Source organism: Camponotus floridanus, unplaced genomic scaffold (genome assembly GCF_003227725.1).
Source record: "Camponotus floridanus strain SB8 unplaced genomic scaffold, Cflo_v7.5 scaffold30, whole genome shotgun sequence".
In the NCBI taxonomy this organism is placed as follows: Eukaryota; Metazoa; Arthropoda; class Insecta; order Hymenoptera; family Formicidae; genus Camponotus; species Camponotus floridanus.
The window spans coordinates 1314710-1333419 of NW_020229437.1; the positions used below are offsets into that span (position 1 = coordinate 1314710).

Genomic DNA, 18710 nt, shown 5'->3' on the forward strand with positions numbered 1-18710 from the left:
TTTCTTATATTTTTCTGATACTTCACACACAAATCTTTTAATTTAAAATTGTATAATATTAAAAAAATTTAGATAAAAAGTAGTACTAATTAAAATTTATAGAAATGTATTTTCCAAAATTCTCGAAATTTATATAAGACCAAACTAAAAATTCAATATTTCAAAGAGTTGTACTTTTTTAAATAACTTATTTTATGTGAATATATATTTAGATATTTGATTCAGATGCATCTCAATTTGGAGTAATTTTCTGTTAAAGACAATAATACTGAATCTATATAAATGAAGAAAGTTATATTAAAATTATTATAACTAATGTATATGGATGTAATATAAAACGAATTGTTCTGGTTTTTATTTTATAAAATGATTTTATTGACAGAACATGGAAACGTATGTAAATTTTAAATTATAAGATAAATTAATGAAAAATGCTACTTATTAGTTGACCGTTTGATGATTTGCTCTGGGACGCAGTGTCTTTTGCAACACATGCGCGTCTGCTGGTTCTATTCTCTTGTAATAATGTTCTTTAGTTTCAACAATTTCAAATCCAAATTTCTTATAAAAGTCAATCGCCCCTTCATTGCTTATCTGAACATGTCTGCGAACATTAGGACGAGTAAAATTAGAACATAATTTTTTAAAATTGCATATTACTAATAAAACAACTGCAAATCATGCTTACAGGAAGATAGAATCAAAATTGCCATCCTTGTTAACATAATTTAAAACATGCTGCACCATAACAGTGCCAATTCCTAATCTTCTGTAAGGATAGAGACAACCCAATGTCATTATATATAAACGCCTAGAATTTTCTGAAGTATCTACACGACAACAAACCGCTCCAACCTGAAAATCAGATATGAATTAAAACAAGGTCATATTCTCTTTAAATTAAATCTTAACATTAGATTATTGACTGTCAAACTTTCTTTATTGCAAAAAAAGCAATTCTTTTTTTATATGAGAAACACTTTAAGTAATCCATCGATATAATAATAGCATGTCTTTCCGATTTCATTCGTATAACTTTTTATTAAATCATATAGATAATCATGTTATTCAGATCATAATAATCATGGAGATTACAATATTAGAGGAAAATCATTTCAAGAAAAATCATTTTTACCACTATGTCATTGTAATATGCTAGTTTGGCAAGTTCTCCCGCTTCCAATACATCTTTATAAAACTTTTCATTATAGGAGACAGGGAACACGACTTGATTGAGCAATTTGAGCTGCTTAATGTTGTGCGGTGTCACATCGCCTAATTCTATTTTCGACCTGTAATAAATTAAATACCCGATGAGAGATCGAAGGCGGGGGATGGCATGGCACAAACAAATTATCGTAAAACAAAAAAGATCGCGATCGCGAATGTTCAGGTGTATTTTCGTCCGGAAACATCGACGGGCAATTCGATGAACGTAAAAATTAACAATTACATATTACACGTGTGTAGAAAAATCTGCGCAAGCGGACATAACCTTCGAAAGTTCGTGTCATATCCTTACCTAGTCATTTTAACGTGTGCCGGAAGGTTTCCACGATCTCGGCAGGAGTCAATTAAAATGCCTCTTTGTACGCTTCTACTTCGCATAAAGAGGATTAGGGGAAGTGCACGATGTCTGTCAATAATTTACACCCACGATGTTTCCCGACGAACGCAAATACTGAAAAATAAAACGACATATATGTGGAAGAGTGGAATGGATGATGTTCACGCTGGATGAATTCGCGCCCAAAACGACGAATGTTTCGAAATAGGCGACGAGCGATTTTATTGGAAGAGATTGGAACGAGAGGTTCCTTTTATTTACGTGGATAATTTGAATATGAAATAATCTTATAATATTTATGCGAATATGTGTACGATAATAAATAATAGATAATAGATAAAAATTAGATTAGGACATCGAATATGCACATTGAAGAAATAAATTTCAAATTATATAACTAGAAAAAAATACAGCTGTAAATAAAAGTTGCAAATATAAAAGAGAAGAGAATGAAAAATAAATAAACGCGTGAGAGAGAAGCTTTCCCCTGGGTTCCTTTATGATAATATAATTCAAGAAAAAATGTAGAATCATTTTCCGCAATTTTTTTAACGCCGAGTATTATAATTCAGGTCTATAAATTATTCTGTCACGTGACAATTCTGCTAAATTTGCAATTAAAATCGTGCCAATTCAATATAATTTATCGCGTTAGAATTATACGGTATATAATGATTTCTTGCAATTAATATAATCCAGCTCCTTTTTTTCATATCTTTAATTTAAAAAATGTTCTAAAATTGCGACATAAAGGACAAATTGAAGGTTCAACAAATATCGTGAAAATTGATGAAAAAATTAAGAGAAATCCTTTTCATTCTTTTTTTTTGTATTGGAAAGAAAATTAATTTCCTCCATCGAGCTTTTGCAATTAATTTCCACAATTAGTTCGACGCGTAAAACACGACGTCATCCAGTTGGCGCGACGTTAGATGGCACGTGTGACGCGCGCCGCCATCTTATGCGACCACATGACCTCGTTGCGGTGTCCCGTGACCAGCTCACGTGAATTTTGACAAATTCAAACGTTTTTTTTTTCCCGTGACGAGGGATGGACATCTTGGAGCAGCAGCTCGAGCAGCAGGATGTCAGGTAGCGTTTACGTTAAGTATCGACCGCCTGATATCGCGAACACCTATCCCTTCCGTCTCGCCCGAGGTCTCCTCAAGGTCATCATCACTTCGTGCACAGTACGCACTTACTTACGCCGTAGGACCGACACACACAGTCGTCGAAGTAATACGCATAGCGCATGCAAATCCATTGGGATGACATGATATCGAAATATTATTTAATTTTTTCAGCGTCGTTAAGGACGACGGTGGTGGCACGGGGATCGTTATAGAGGAAGCAGAGATTGTGGATTGCGAAGGTAAAAATGTGCTGCAGCTAGAAAAAAATCTTAAACACATATATTGTTATCGATATTTTGATTTACCATGATTTATCATTTTATATTGTCATTAAGAATTAATTTTCATAGATATATATTCTATCTGTCTGCTAGGGGAGCCTATTGGGGAAGATGAAATGCGTTATCAAGAAGCCTTAGCGTATCGAGTTGTCCAAGTGAATGGCACAACAGCCATACAGCCAACCAATGAGATAGAGCTACCAGTGTCGCAACCAGGAAATAATACTGTACAGGTTTTAACGTCACCTTTAAATGGACAGTTTTATGTTATTGGGAATGCCAATGATGTCTTTACTACTGCGCAAACATCCAGATCTCTGGTGCCAAGAGCAACCACGCTGCAAATAGAAACTCCAAGAAATTGCACTAGTGGCTTGAAAAAGGTTTATTTTTTAATATACATTGTTATTTTAATAATCTTAAAATAGTGCGTATGATAAATTAAATTTTTTTTATTTCGTTCTTATTTCTTAGAGAGACGATAGGAGGAGAGCGACACATAATGAAGTCGAGCGTCGACGTAGAGATAAAATAAACAATTGGATTACAAAGTTGGGTAAGATCATTCCTGATTGCAATGCTAGTACTAACACTACTGGTACTAGCAGCAATGGAGAAGGAAAAACCAACTATGAAACTCAGGTAAATAATCAAGTTAAATTTTTCGTTTTGCATAATTATGATAAAACAATATTTGTCATTATTTGTTTGCAAATAGAGCAAAGGAGGTATTTTAGCAAAGGCCTGTGAATATATAGGGGAATTGCGTGTGGCTAATCAAAATTTGGGTCAATGCCTGCGAGATAATGAGAAATTACGACAAGAAATTACAACACTGAAACAGTTAGTCACTCAATTAAAACGCGAAAATCATCAACTCAGATCACAAATATCATCCTCATCGGCCACTAATGTCGACGTTGTACATTTAAGCCCTTAAGCTTCCTCTTTTGTAAGTCAGTGATTTTTTTTCTCTGTAAATATTAGGATTGTATGAATAGTCTGATACATATAAAATATAATTTTCTATACTCTTCTTTGATAACTGCGCTGAATTTAATAAGACATTTCAATTTTACTGTCCAAAATCAAATCTGGAACTTCTAGTATAATCATAACTGCACATTTATAATTTCATGACAACATATTGTTTCAATTCATAGATTAATAATTCATTAATAGTATCATAATATAATTTTCATTTGAAAAACAATAAAATTTTGAATTTGTAGAATAGCTTGTACAAGTTTCTAGTCACAGTTTTCAATCAGGGTGCATGTAATACAATTAAAACAATAATTATTTTATATAATAGTATGCTGCACAAGATGTAATATAAATAAAGTTGTTACATGAAATGTCATATTAATGTAATTACATGAAAATATTGAAAAATCAATTTATTCATATCAAATAACTTATGTATAAAAAAAATGCTATACTTAATATATGATTTTTCAGACTTTTGAAGAACTTTTGAAGACATTTCTATGTACTTTGTTTAATAATAATATCAAATAATACAAATCATAATCATTACAGCTGTGTAGTTATGATTATATTGTGTAGTTATCTGGCAGATTTATTTATGAATAGATATAGAAATACCATATATAGATTTAACAGGTCAATATAAACTGGCATACGTTGGAATATCGTGGCTGTGAATATCAAAACATGGTACATCTTTTTTTTTGTTTCGGAAAAATTATTCGAAACTGTGGTATAGAGGCGCAGGATTAGTTTGAGGAAAAAAGATATTTTTGTTGGTTCATATATATATATATACATATATAAAGAATTCACCGATGAACGAATGACTGCAGAATTCGTTATATATTTTTTATTTTTAATACTGTTTTCATATAATTATAGAATATATTTCGTAGGATAAATCAGGAAATTCAAATTGTAAAATAGATCAATTATACACATACAAGTGTTATATTGTAATATTATATTACACATGTATGTGTACATATGCATAAACTTGCATATGGCAATAATATATTTTTTTCAATATGTAAAACAATTTTATGAAAAAAGGTGCATCTGAATTAATTTACTAAACGTTAGATATCGGAATGTAATATATCGTTAATGTACATACCGCGAGGTTTTATTGTTATATAATAATAATTATTATTAATAAAGAGCGAAGTTTATTGAGAGAAAGCAGAGAGAAATTGAGTCAATAATATTACCATCCATCTCTGATATGTTTATATGATCCTTTTGTATAATTCTTGCATAATTCTTTTATTGTATTTTTTTTTACATATCATACAATGGAAATGGTATCGAAGTCAATGGAACACTAGTCGTGCAGACACATTCTTATTTCTCTCGTATTTATCTTCACTATTGAAGATTCTGCACCTTAATCACTTATCTAATCTATCATGTGTGTGTTCTTTTCTAAACTTTCAAATTATGCAATTATATTTGTAACGCTTCATTGTTAAAGTATAATATGCTTAATTATGTGTAACAGTTGCGATTATTATCTATCGCATTTTTCTTAAATAGTTACAATACTTAATATACATTATAATGTATATATATGTTACAATATTTAATATATTTCACGATTCAATCTCTTGCAAGGTAAGAGTTACCGTGTCATCCACGTGCCTCGTGATCGATTATTAGGAGAGTATCTTTTCATAACAATAATTCTAATCTGCGCGCGTTAGAATGAAACGGGAAAAGCCGTTTTATATAATTTTTGTTTATATTACACATACACAGAAAACATATAGGAATATTAACTTCCTGGTATTTGCACCTTTAACAAAGCGAACAAGACGAAAGTACATTTTTGCAAAGGGTAAAATTACTTTCTCTGATAATATCCGATTAATTACAAATAAAACTCTCGCGGATTTTGAGTCAAGTTAACTCTCGAACACACGGAGTGTATTTTTAAATGTACGTTTTAAGCATTTAAGAATGTCCCACTTTATTGTCTCAATCATCATGTACATGACATGGCATTGTCTCGAACGATATTTCACTGCAAGGTAATATCTGAGAATTCAACGCAACTTTTCTATTTACAATTCATTTGCTTTCAAGGATGATGCTAAATAATATATTGTATAATCGATAACACTGCTATATGCATATTTTCGGCAAGTTATCTGCAATTCACGAGCTAGACCGGGACATCCTTAAATGTTAGGACCAAGATATAGAACAATCAATATCTTAAAATTGCTTTTAACAAGTTACAAGATAGAAATTTAATCTTCTAAATTCCTGAATGCCTGTTGTATGTCCTCATGTAATTGATCAAAGTCCGACCTAATTTTTGCTTCGCCATCCTTGACAGGATCCTGAAAATTTAAAGCAAATTTTTATAAGAAAAAAAATATATTGAAGTTATGAGACATAAGCTAAATTTATATTAATACAATAATATTGAAAATTATCCACCTTGAATTTCATAGAACTTAATTGATAAAGAATATTGCCCATACTGTCCCTAATGACATTCCACGTTATTTTATTATCTGATTGCGCTGTTGATTCGACCGCATGTCTCGCCATATCATAGAAAGCAATCATATTTCGTAACATTCCCACAGTTTTGTAGAATGGACAAAAGCGATCGTACGGCGAATAGCTATAACATGAAAAAAATTAAAAAAAATTAAAAAATTCTTTGAATCAACATATATATATATATATTTAAGTTCGCATACATTTTGATAAAAAAAATATCGTAAGAAGAAACATATTATACCTGTTTTGTTGCAAGAAATCATCCTTTAACAATTTTGCTACTTCAAGCGTGATTTTATCTGTTTCGGCGAGTGAGGCCTTGCCTACCAACTGGACGATTTCCGACAGATCTTCCTCTTCTTGCAAGATTTCCTTAACTTTCGTTCTCAGCGGGACGAATTCTGGGAAGTTCTTATCATAGAAATCATCCAATGCTCGCAAATACTTGCTATATGATATCAGCCAATTGATAGATGGGAAGTGTTTACGTTGTGCAAGTTTCTTATCTAATCCCCAAAACACCTGTAAATTAAATAATTTGTTAAAAAATCCCTCAATTTATCTTATGTATTATTTATATATTCACACAAATATCGTTTGTACCTGTACAATACCGAGTGTCGCGCTAGTCACAGGATCAGAGAAATCACCACCTGGTGGTGATACAGCACCAACGATACTAACGGATCCTTCACGATCTGGATTTCCCAAACATTTGACTCTAAAAATTAAAATCCAATATTTTACTTGTACAATCGCATATTATCAAAATGCTATCTCAATTTTTTCATATAAATCTCTCATAAGATTGTAAGTAAATTATAAAGTAATATATATTATATAATATACTATCTAATTAGCTAGAGATAATATCAGTAAGGATATAATATACTTAATTATTTAGTTAATTATAGTTAACTAAATAATTAACTATATTAAATTTTTTTGATATTTCCAGGGAGGAAAGATTAATATTATATGGAAAGATTGAGATTATATTATATATATATAATATAAAATAATATTGTGTACCTTCCGGCACGTTCGTAAAAGCTGGCTAGACGAGCACCGAGATAAGCAGGGTAACCAGAATCAGCAGGCATTTCAGCCAAACGACCTGAGATTTCTCGGAGAGCTTCGGCCCAACGAGATGTCGAGTCCGCCATCATCGACACATTGTAACCCATATCTCGAAAGTATTCGGATAAAGTAATACCTATGTACAATAAATAATGGATAGATTACTTATTAAATAATATATGCACAGTTTTATATATTTATAACATTGTTATTGAATTGTGATATATGATTTTTCTTTAATAACATATTGTATACCTGTATAAATGGACGCTTCACGCGCAGCCACAGGCATGTTGGATGTATTAGCGACCAAAGCGGTACGTTTCATAATGGACTCGGTAACACCATCAATCTCCACAGTCAATTCAGGAAAGTCACGTAGTACCTCAGACATTTCGTTACCACGTTCTCCACAACCGACGTAAATAATGACATCAGAGTTAGAGTATTTGGACAAGGCTTGCGAAATGACCGTTTTGCCGCAACCAAAAGCACCGGGAATAGCCGTGGTTCCACCTTGAACGCATCTGAAACACATATATTCTAAACATTTCTAGATACGTTTCATAACACGTGCTTTGACACTCAAAGACAAATATTCTTACGGGAAGAGAGAGTCCAAGACTCGTTGGCCAGTGAGTAGAGGATGATTAGCTGGCAATTTTTCAGTGACTGGACGAGGTTGACGGACTGGCCACACCTGCATGCATGTAACCATAAATTCACAACATGCACAATACACATTCAAAACTCTCACATATATATGTGTTTGCTACAGAAGTGAATTTCGTACCTGAAGCATGGTATATTTCTGCCTCTCGCCATCAAATTCAGTCTCCAGTACGACGTCCTAAAGATATACACAATATTTAAATAAATTTATATGATACAAAGCATAGAGAGAATAAGATATCATGTGAGAAATATAATCTTACATCAACTGTATAATTGCCAGCCGGCGCAATATATGTAACAGTGCCTTTGCATTTAGGTGGCAGGATCATCCAATGCTTTACTAAGGTATTCTCATGTACAACGCCATACATGTCACCGCCTGTGATGTGGCTGCCGTTTTTTATATTGTGCGGATTGAATTCCCAGGAAGCAGTACGCGAGAGTGCCGGTACATTGACACCCTTCGGGATGTAGATCGAGCTTGTAAGCTCATTGATATCTTTCAACGGACGTTGAATACCGTCAAAGATGCTGCCAAGGATACCGGGACCCAATTCGACAGATAATGGCTTTCCAGTGCGAAGTACGGGATCACCAACTGTCACACCACTTGTCTCTTCGTATACCTAAAAATATATTGTGGAATTATTTAAACTATCTTGATACTCCAAGATTCAAATGCGCACGTCTGGATGTTTATATGTACCTGTATCGTAGCCATATCACCTTCCAATCTGATAATTTCTCCTACTAATTCATAGTAGCCGACTCGCACCAGCTCGTACATAGCTGACCCAGACATTTTCTCAGCGGTAACGACTGTAACAAGAAACATACATAAATATATGTGTGTTATATAGAAGAAAATTTATGTAGCATGAGAACTAACCAGGACCGGATACTGCATAGACATATCCAAACTTGCCCTCCCGCTCCTCATGCGCAATCTTAGCCAAACTTTGATTCGTCATCTTGAATGATTATCTTAATTTATCTGAAAAAGAAAAATAGTTTAGCAATCTTTGTGTATTTATTAATTTCTTTTCTTGCAGATGACAGAATTGGAAAATTATCAAATTTTGAGAATAAACACATGCAGGTAATTATAATTATGCTCCTTTTAATTATATTTTTTTTACATCTTTAAAATAAGATGTACATAAATTTTTCAGGCAGACAAGAGAAAAAGTTAATTAAACAGTCGATGCAGAGGAAAATCGACAAACTACTTGTATTTTCGCGCTCAACAGAGACAGAGAAAGAGAGGGAGAAGGAGAAGGGAGGAAGAAACGAGCTGTATAGCTCATTAGATTGATTAAAATAATTGACATATAAGAAAAGAGGCAAACGTAAAGAAGAATAAATTCATTGATCCGGAATCTCCGGATTATTATTTATGACGAGCGAGCCTTCGAGCCGCTTCGCGGAAGCCAGACCTTCGGAAAAGTACAGCTGTCACACGCTGGCTACGATTCACGTGAGCAGGTCATTCAAAAAAATAGGCGTAGCCCCGCGAAGCCTGCGAGCCGTCTGCTAGACAAGGGAACGGAGTATTTTTCTCGTAGACGGCCGCGAAAGTTGTCGTACGAGTCGCCGGATGATCGAGATGCGTCGTCGCCGAAAATCTGCCGAAAATTCGCGGATTCGCGCTCGATTGGGAGAAACGATGGCGCACACAGAGCGGCACATTGGATCGATATCACTTACACGCGCCGAGGCTCGTTCGATCGTGCGAATTTCCGCGGATCGAAAATCCACCCGGATTACCGAGAGGACGGGGTCATCGTCGAGCTTCGACGCGACCGACTCGACGTGATACTCACCGATGAGATGCGATGTTCTCAAGAGCAGTCCAGCCACCGACGTGAATACGTGCCTCTCTCACGGAGTCCAGCCTAGCTATCACAAGACAGGTCAGCTGACTGATCGCGTGCCGATCCTCAATTATCAGGCGCACGCGCCATATTAAGATAAGTTCACATGAAAATTACAGCTGTTACGGCGATGAAGCATTTTAGATTTTCGCGTTCTTGTAAAGAGGAAGTAAATTCGATGAAATTAAATTATTTTGTATATAATGTGTAATATAATTATCTTTTTAGTCATAGTATATTCTTACAAATTCGTGTTATATTCTCCAAAGAATTATAGGTAATATATTAATTAAGTTGATAGAATAATGTATGTTATTAGAAAGCAATATTATTCTTGACGATAAATTTAAAAAACAAGTAATGATATATATATATATATATATATATATATATATATATATATATAACTAGAAAAATTTTTTTATTTTATAATTTACAATTTATTGCTTTATAATTTCTCACAATACAATTATACATAATCTATAAATATAATAAATTCAAATACAAGGCACAATGAATGAATATATTTTTTAGAGGAATTTAAGCTGAAAGAGTTCAATATATATATATAAAATATATAAAATACATATTTCTTGTTTTAAATATTTATTTCTTTATGATTATATAATATTAAATGATATTTATGGCAAATAAAAATATTAAAAACTATATACATATATATATATATATATATATATATATATATAATCTATAAATTTTCAAAATTAACATAATTCTCATTTAAATATAACATAAAATTGTTAATATATATAAAGGTGATAATATATATTATAATATACCATATAATATACCATATAATATATATATATATATAGGTGATAATATATATTTAATATACATAATTTATAAATATATAGATAAAACTCTGACATCTCTCATAGTTCAAGGCACAATGTGTATCAGTATATCTGTATGTCAAATTCTACTAAAAAGAAGGCAATGCTTTATTTTAAAAAACTGAAAACTTCTATTAATCGATTATTTTATATAATATGTTTCTATAAAATTGCTTATTTCCACAAGATTATTATGTGCATTAGTTCTAATTTTTATTTTCTGTATTAGAGTTTTCTACACTCAATTTACCTGCATTATCAAGTTAATTTCTATATATCTTACAAAGGCACTACAAAGATTATCAAGTATCATATCAATAGCTTCCCAAACAGCAGTAATAATGATCCTTTGTAAAATGTCGGAGCCTGAATTGCTTTGGATGCGATCTTTTGTATATATACCCCATTTTTCTAAGTTTGCTTTACAATATTGCCAAACAAGGATAAAAGCCATGAATAAAAAATCGTCTTTGTTTCTAGAACGTCTCATTAATTTTTCAACGATGATAAACAATTTTTTCAGAGATTTTGTATTGATTCTCACAGAACTCATATCTTTAAGAAGTGGTTCAAAGTCAGGAAGCAATGGCAAATTTTTGCTCTTGGGACAAGCATCACTCGCGTAGAACTTGCTTAATAAATCAGAAAATACTTCTTTTAATGAATCAGCGATATCATTATCGCCATTGTTCTGTGAAGATGGATTATTTTGTCGAATTTCATTAAATATATCCGACTTCATGAGACGAACAACATATTCAATAGGTTCGAATAATATAACACCATTGACTTTCAATTTACCCTGTTCGTATGACCATACAATATGACTTTGAATATTGTTTATTTGACCATGAGTAACAGACTGATTAACAGGTTGATTAGCAGACTGATTAACAGATTGATTAGCAGATATCTGTTCGCGATGTCTTATGTAGTTTATCACATCCGCGTTTTCGGATATCTTACATGTATTATTCGCAGCAGCTTTTCGCGCAACGCGATTAAATTTCTTACGGAGATTTTTCTTACGTAAAGTTTCTTTGTAATCATTGATGATTTTAACTTGGGTATTGTTAATGATATCATTGGCGAATTGAATCTTTACTACAGTGCTAGCAAAAAACATAACATGTATCGCAAAATTTAACATGCCTACACGATCAATCTGACTCTCCGTCATATATTTATCTACTATATCGTAACCTTGATATATAACACCAGCACCATTGAACACTATATTGCCACCTTGCACAGTATTAAATACTGCTTTCACGAAGGTGGGTATTGTTTTACCTTGTCCAACAGCCCTGGATAGAGCAGCTGATCCTCCAACCGCTGCTAAACCAAATGTTGTACCAAATATACTAAGCCAATGAGGTAAAGCCTCTTTATCCAAATTAGATTCCTCATGGATTGCACGATCTACCAGTTGCTGAGAAGATCTGCCAATTGTCCAAATACTGCTTATACCAGCAGCAGCAATACCTATAATACATATTGTAGAATATGTTTAAAAAATAAAATATAATATTCCTATAAATTCATATATATTATTACATGTTGATCAAAGAAACAATAAATTATAAAATTTACATAATCAATGCTTAATATATATGATAAATTGATATTACATCAACTATATTCCATGACAATTTACCTGTTATAACAACAACTGGTGCAAGAGGTGTAACCATTCCTACAGCAGATAAACCAGCTACACCTAATCCAGCAATACTAGAAACAATATCCACTCCATTACAGATTGCTGATGCTAATGTGCATGCAGGAGATTCTATGATTTCCACCCAAACTGTGGAATAGTCTTCTGTTACTGGATAGGATACATCTGCTTGATAAAGGCCATCTTTAGGAAGAACCATAGTACATTTTGGTAAGTTATTGTTTTCTACATAATCTCTCCAACTCTTATACACTCTGCCACCAATATCAATGTACCATATCTCATAATCTGCTTTATTTTCGGTTTTTATGTTTTCTTCTTGTTTTAAATTTTTTAGTGTGGATTTTTCCTCAATATTTCTTCTGATTGTAAAAATTGGGATAGACAATACTGGAAACTCTTTTTCTTCTTCTTTTACTGGTTCTTTTATTTCTGTTTTTTTATTTGTTTCTTTATTCTCTTCCTTTTTTACTTCTTTTTCTTCCTTTGGGTTTACATTTATCTTAGGAGAAAATATCACATTATAAATTATACCAAAGTAAATTGGTTGAGTCATATTAGTTCCTATCGTATATTTACATATTTTATTATATAATATATCTATGACTTTTTTAGCTTTTTCATCGTAATTTATTGTGTCAACTATATTTGCATCTATATCACTTGAATCTTCTGATTTCTTATTACTTTCTATTGTACTTTCATTCTCATTGCTCGTTGGTAATCCATAAATAGCATAGCCAATATTTTTTTTCAGGATTTCATGTTCGTCAGATTTATACGCTGTGCACTCAAGAAGTAATTCATAAAAGCATTGTTGCTGTTCAATAGCAAAATTTTTCATTTCTTCCTGAAAAATAAATAAATATATATATATATATATATATATATATATATATATAATATTTTTATATCTCTGTTAAGTAAATTAAAAAAAATAAGATCAAAAAACTAATTTGTTTAGCATTAGTTAATTTTAAATTCTAAAAATTGTTTAGAAAGATAAATACAAGTAAACTATGATTAATAATATTAAGATAATGATTCCAAATTGATAAGCATTTCGATATAAGATTATATGCTCTAAAATCAAAAACTTACCCAAAGTGTATTTGTAGCCATTTCATTATTTGCAGCCATTGTATTCAAAATCCTTTCTTTAGAAGATATAAAAAATGTACAGACTCTTTTCTGTAAATAAAATTATATTAATTATTAATCTGTTTAATGTGATTTCAATCAAAATAAGTTATCAATTTATATCAAATTAGAAATTGTAGGATTATTTATTGACCGATTAACATTTAAAAGTCTTTGCCTTTTAAATATTTCGTTATCTGTATATATTTTTATAAATCTGTCAAAATACGTATGACATTTACGCATTCTACTTTAATTAATGAGATGACATCATCTCATTTTCTTAACCTCGCAAAATGACAGCTCATACTATTTTATGCTAATGTTAATGCTAATGCTATATACATGAAATGTTTAAGTAATGTTAGTAATATTATGATATTGAATCGCAACATTCCTAATTTAATTGAAGCACGTTATTATCATTCTGAATATCATAATTTTTCGCGCTTATCATTTGGAGTGGCTGTTATCATATATTTCACTACTTCCAATTTATTGAAGATAATCCACAATAATCTCTGTAATTAATAATAAATTATCTTCTACCAATCGATATGAATGAAAAGATTCTTGACATTTCATATATTGTCAGTATATTCTATTTTTATAATTAAAAGTACAGATAATTATGATATTAATTATGATGATATTAATTAAAGATAAGATTCTCAATTTAGCGAAATGATTACATAAAACATAGAATGAGACAGAAAATATTTTCATTACCTCTTTTTTATTTTTTTATGTTTTAACACAATTGTTTCTTCTTCTACGATTTAAACTGGCACACCGACTAGACAAAGGCAATCTCTTAAACAATATCTGTTGAACGAAAAATGATCGTACGCTCAGCTGGAAGTCAACTTTATGAACGTTGAATGTCGAATAAAGTCAGTCTCCAAGTAAAAATGAAATGCATACGCGAGAAATAATGGTGAATACCCGATTTTTTTACAGGATTCTGTAGTACGCGAGAAACAACGGTGAATACCCGATTTTTTTACAGGATTCAGTAGTAAAAAATATTGTAAGTATGACTAAAGGTGCTCTTTCAATGACTAAATAAAGCTGTAAGCTCTATCAGACCTGACGGATAATATGATGGAGCTTAAAGCTTTATTTAGTCAATGAAAGAGCACCTTTAAACGTATTTTAAAGTACTTTATATATATATATCAATGACTAAATATATATATATCAATGACTAAATAAAGCTTTAAGCTCTGTCTGACTGATAATATGATGGAGCTTAAAGCTTTATTTAGTCATTGAAAGAGCACTTTTAGTCATACTTATGATATTTTTTAATACTACTAAATTCTCTAAAAAAAATCGGGTATTCACCATTTGTTTCTCGCGTATGCATTTCATTTTTACTTGGAGACCGACTTTATTCGACATTCAACATTCATAAAATTGACTTCTAGCTGAGCGTACGATCATTTTTCGTTCAACAGATATTGTTTAAGAGATTACCTTTGTCTAGTATATATATATATATATATATATATATATATATATATATATATATATATATATATATATATAAATGCGTCATTTAATTTCCTAAATTCAAAGTACCACTTATCCTTATTAAATTCATAGGCATTGTAGGAAGTGTAGACTGCGTGGATCTTTGTTTTTTTAAAATTCAATTAGAGTTTTTAAACTTAATTGTAGATGTAAATGTAGATTGTAAATTTAATTTTAAATTTAATTGTATAGATATATATCTCCCTCATAAATATATTTTTTATGAGCTCTTATAATATTCCCTCTTATATTTAAAATTAGAAGAATAGATCCCTTAAAGCTTTTTTTCTTTTTCCAATTTCAACGCAACCAAAAAATTTTGATAATCTATATTTATATTTATACTATTACATCACTCAGTGTGTTCGAAAATCCTACTGATCCTACTCATAGAGTAAATCAAATAACGTTTCCGAACGTATCTCTGAAAGCGACTAGGGAAATAATCAACATCTGCGTATCGCGATAATCACTGACACTGACTGCTTCAGACTGCTTTCTTCCCGCCGCATATTTTTCAGTCTGTGTCATTCTCGTATCAAATATCAAGCAACAGATAGCGTTATTGAGTATAGCAGTTATTGAATAAAGATTAGATACAAAACAGTACAGATTTTCACAGTCGATCGCAATGCAGGACACGAAGAAGCTGCAAGAATTCATGGAGCTAGTCGGACGGTTAAAGGTGAGACAGATGCTAAACTTGCCAATTATTGAAAATGCATTTTTTTACATATATTTCAAAACAATCTTGTAATATTAGCAGTATATAACACAATCAAACATACAATCAAAAGAGTTGATGTTCAAGAGTTGATGAAATTCACTCTTTTGCTATGCCAATTATTTGAAAGATTTTGCAGAAACAGAATTTGAATGAAAGAGAGAAAAAGCCTCCTGTTTCAAAGGAATAATTCCTCGATATCATGTGTCTTTCATTTGTGTATTGTCACCTGCCAAAAGTCTTTCGTTTCCTTATTTGTGTATTAATATTGTTTTGCGATAAGAAGTACATACAAATTGGATTATATAATACTTCACGTGTTCTTCATAATTATAGGAACAATGTGTGTTTCTTTTGGTGCTATTTTAATTTTGCTATGAATGTTATATTTCACATTCTCGAAGTGTCAACAGTTCTCAATTTTGAAAGTCATTGTAATAGCCCTGTATTATTATTGGTATTAAGTCTTTAAAAAATAAATAATGAAAATATATGTAAATAAGGAAAAAAAGATAACATTTTGGCAAAGAAATTTTTATCTAGAAAAAAAACTAATTTGTAATGTTTTCTATCAATAATATTTTATTATATTTGTGCATTACTTTTTTTCTATTTTTGCTGTATTTATATAAAAATGTATACTTTTGAAATTCTAAACAGACAAGTACAAATAAAATGTCTTCATGTATCTTCTTTTGCCTTTGTTTTCAGCATATGAAAAGGACAGGATGGGTCAAACGGAATATACCTGATCCTGAAACAATTGCTGGACATATGTATCGAATGGCAATGTTATCTTTTCTAGTAGATGGAAAAGAAAACTTAGATAAAACTAAGTAAGATAAAAATATTTTTTACCATTAAGATATAAAATATTATAATTACTTTTATAAATTAAATAGTTCATTTTTATTATGTAATGCATTAAAACAAAAAAAACGTTATAATTTTTTAATTTGCAGAATAATGCAAATGACGTTAATTCATGACCTAGCTGAATGTATCGTCGGAGATATAACACCTCTTTGTGGTATACCACCAGATGAAAAGCATATGATGGAAGATAAAGCTATGGAGGATATCTGTAAACTGCTGGATGATAAGGGACCTGAGATACTGCAAATATTTCGTGTAAGAAAATTTATTACATAAATTTTTTTTCAGGATTTTTTTTCTTAATTTTATTAATATTTATTTATTAATCTCTATCTTTTATTTCTATATTATATTTATAAACCTGTTTTCTAATATTCAGGAATATGAAAAGCAAGAATCTGCAGAAGCACAGTATGTGAAAGACTTAGATAGACTAGACTTGCTAATGCAAGCATATGAATATGAGAAAAGAGACAACATTCCAGGAGAACTTAATGAGTTCTTTGTCGCAATTCAGGGTAAAATTAGACATCCTTTTATCAATAAAATTGCCATTGACATAACGGAGGAAAGAGACAAGTTATTAAATCGTAATTCAAATGTTACAAAATAACAAAAATTATATTCTACGAATGGAAAACTGGAAGAGCGAGCTTCCAGATAGCTCAAATGGTATTTTATGTTATATCGCGCGCGTTAAAATTTGTATTTTAATATACTTTATATTTTATAATACAAGTGATTATTAATTTTTAGTGTGTACAATTTTTATAAGTATAACAGGTATAAATAATTTAATAATTGATTACTTAAGTTGAAATTTATTGCACAGTTTATAAATTATATAAAGAATTTATGTATATGATATATTTTTTCTCTTGACTTTTAATGTATTAAATGTCACATACTTAAATGTTAGAGTATAAAATGCTAATATACGAGTAAAATACTAGTACACTAGTACTATGAATATAATATTATAACGTGCATACTTGTATATTTCATTTATATTATTTATTGATCGATATTTAAACACAAAAAAAGCAATTACCAAATATTATTTTTTAAATACTATAGTTCACAAAGAGAAAAAGTTCTAATATATATACATGCATAGATACAGACTAAATATTTCATGTGTAGTTATTTTTATGTGCAGTTTATAGCATCAAAGAGAAACGAATAAACACTGCCTTTATATTAAAAGACATATATGTGCGTTTTCAATTTTTTTTACAATTGTTCTTTATAATTTTAATAAAGTGATTATACTGAATTTTTAATTAGAATTTATATTTAGAGATAAAAATGTTAAATTATATATTTTCATCTCATTATGCTTTAATCTCCTTTTTTAAAACTGTTGTGAAATTGTTTTTATATATTATATATAAGTTTAATGATTTATTTTAATACATGTCTTTTTCAAACATTCACAAATATTTATAATTTTTCTATATCTCTTATTTTTTTTATAACAAAGTTAATTATATAATAGTGGATATTTATAACAAAATTTTGGTCTAAGCGAACTTATCGTTTTAAAACTTATTTGTTCTAGTATAAATTCAAACCATTATATATTATTAATGTTTGCATTACATTGTCAAATAATTTTAAAAATTTAAATATTAAAATATTTGTAAAATTGCCTTTTATGTAATAATATGTATAATATACTGTATTGAAGATTAGATTAATTTATTTATGTATGGAAATGGTTGTTTAATCATAATTTCTAACTGTATTAACACACCTTATAATTGATATGTACACATA

At 30.4% G+C, this 18710-nt stretch overlaps 5 protein-coding genes across 7 annotated transcripts; 2 read left to right on the forward strand and 3 right to left on the reverse strand.

Moving 5' to 3' along the window:
• Positions 1 to 378: 378 nt before the first annotated feature.
• LOC105248954 (N-alpha-acetyltransferase 50) lies at positions 379 to 1749 on the reverse strand. Its single transcript, XM_011254057.3, has 4 exons — positions 1523 to 1749; positions 1136 to 1292; positions 689 to 855; positions 379 to 604 (listed from the first exon to the last, which is right to left on the reverse strand). The coding sequence occupies exons 1-4, from the start codon at positions 1606 to 1608 to the stop codon at positions 442 to 444; spliced, it is 573 nt and encodes a 190-aa protein (XP_011252359.1). The 5' UTR covers positions 1609 to 1749; the 3' UTR covers positions 379 to 441.
• A 764-nt stretch (positions 1750 to 2513) lies between these two features.
• On the forward strand, positions 2514 to 4283 carry LOC105248953 (upstream stimulatory factor 2). Of its 2 annotated transcripts, none has more exons than XM_020026806.2 (5): positions 2514 to 2803; positions 2872 to 2939; positions 3075 to 3364; positions 3456 to 3623; positions 3700 to 4283. In XM_020026806.2, the coding sequence occupies exons 3-5, from the start codon at positions 3098 to 3100 to the stop codon at positions 3919 to 3921; spliced, it is 657 nt and encodes a 218-aa protein (XP_019882365.1). In that variant the 5' UTR covers positions 2514 to 2803; positions 2872 to 2939; positions 3075 to 3097; the 3' UTR covers positions 3922 to 4283. The 2 variants fall into 2 exon arrangements, with proteins under 2 accessions (XP_019882365.1, XP_011252357.1); XM_011254055.3 differs by having other exon boundaries at positions 2514 to 2659.
• A 915-nt stretch (positions 4284 to 5198) lies between these two features.
• LOC105248952 (V-type proton ATPase catalytic subunit A) lies at positions 5199 to 10216 on the reverse strand. Its single transcript, XM_011254054.3, has 12 exons — positions 10067 to 10216; positions 9133 to 9237; positions 8950 to 9062; positions 8504 to 8869; positions 8362 to 8418; positions 8174 to 8268; positions 7824 to 8095; positions 7521 to 7704; positions 7092 to 7209; positions 6730 to 7010; positions 6420 to 6609; positions 5199 to 6319 (listed from the first exon to the last, which is right to left on the reverse strand). The coding sequence occupies exons 2-12, from the start codon at positions 9212 to 9214 to the stop codon at positions 6227 to 6229; spliced, it is 1851 nt and encodes a 616-aa protein (XP_011252356.1). The 5' UTR covers positions 9215 to 9237; positions 10067 to 10216; the 3' UTR covers positions 5199 to 6226.
• A 759-nt stretch (positions 10217 to 10975) lies between these two features.
• Positions 10976 to 14912, reverse strand: LOC105248951. 2 transcript variants are annotated; one of them, XM_011254053.3, is made up of 5 exons: positions 14720 to 14912; positions 14525 to 14620; positions 13757 to 13846; positions 12632 to 13505; positions 10976 to 12459 (listed from the first exon to the last, which is right to left on the reverse strand). In XM_011254053.3, exons 3-5 carry the CDS (start codon positions 13793 to 13795, stop codon positions 11216 to 11218), a joined length of 2157 nt encoding a protein of 718 aa, XP_011252355.2. In that variant the 5' UTR covers positions 13796 to 13846; positions 14525 to 14620; positions 14720 to 14912; the 3' UTR covers positions 10976 to 11215. The 2 variants fall into 2 exon arrangements, with proteins under 2 accessions (XP_011252355.2, XP_011252354.2); XM_011254052.3 differs by lacking the exon at positions 14720 to 14912 and having other exon boundaries at positions 14525 to 14709.
• An 859-nt stretch (positions 14913 to 15771) lies between these two features.
• Positions 15772 to 17655, forward strand: LOC112637034 (HD domain-containing protein 2). Its single transcript, XM_011254049.3, has 4 exons — positions 15772 to 16016; positions 16767 to 16891; positions 17018 to 17186; positions 17311 to 17655. Exons 1-4 carry the CDS (start codon positions 15963 to 15965, stop codon positions 17542 to 17544), a joined length of 582 nt encoding a protein of 193 aa, XP_011252351.1. The 5' UTR covers positions 15772 to 15962; the 3' UTR covers positions 17545 to 17655.
• The last annotated feature ends 1055 nt before the right edge of the window (positions 17656 to 18710 follow it).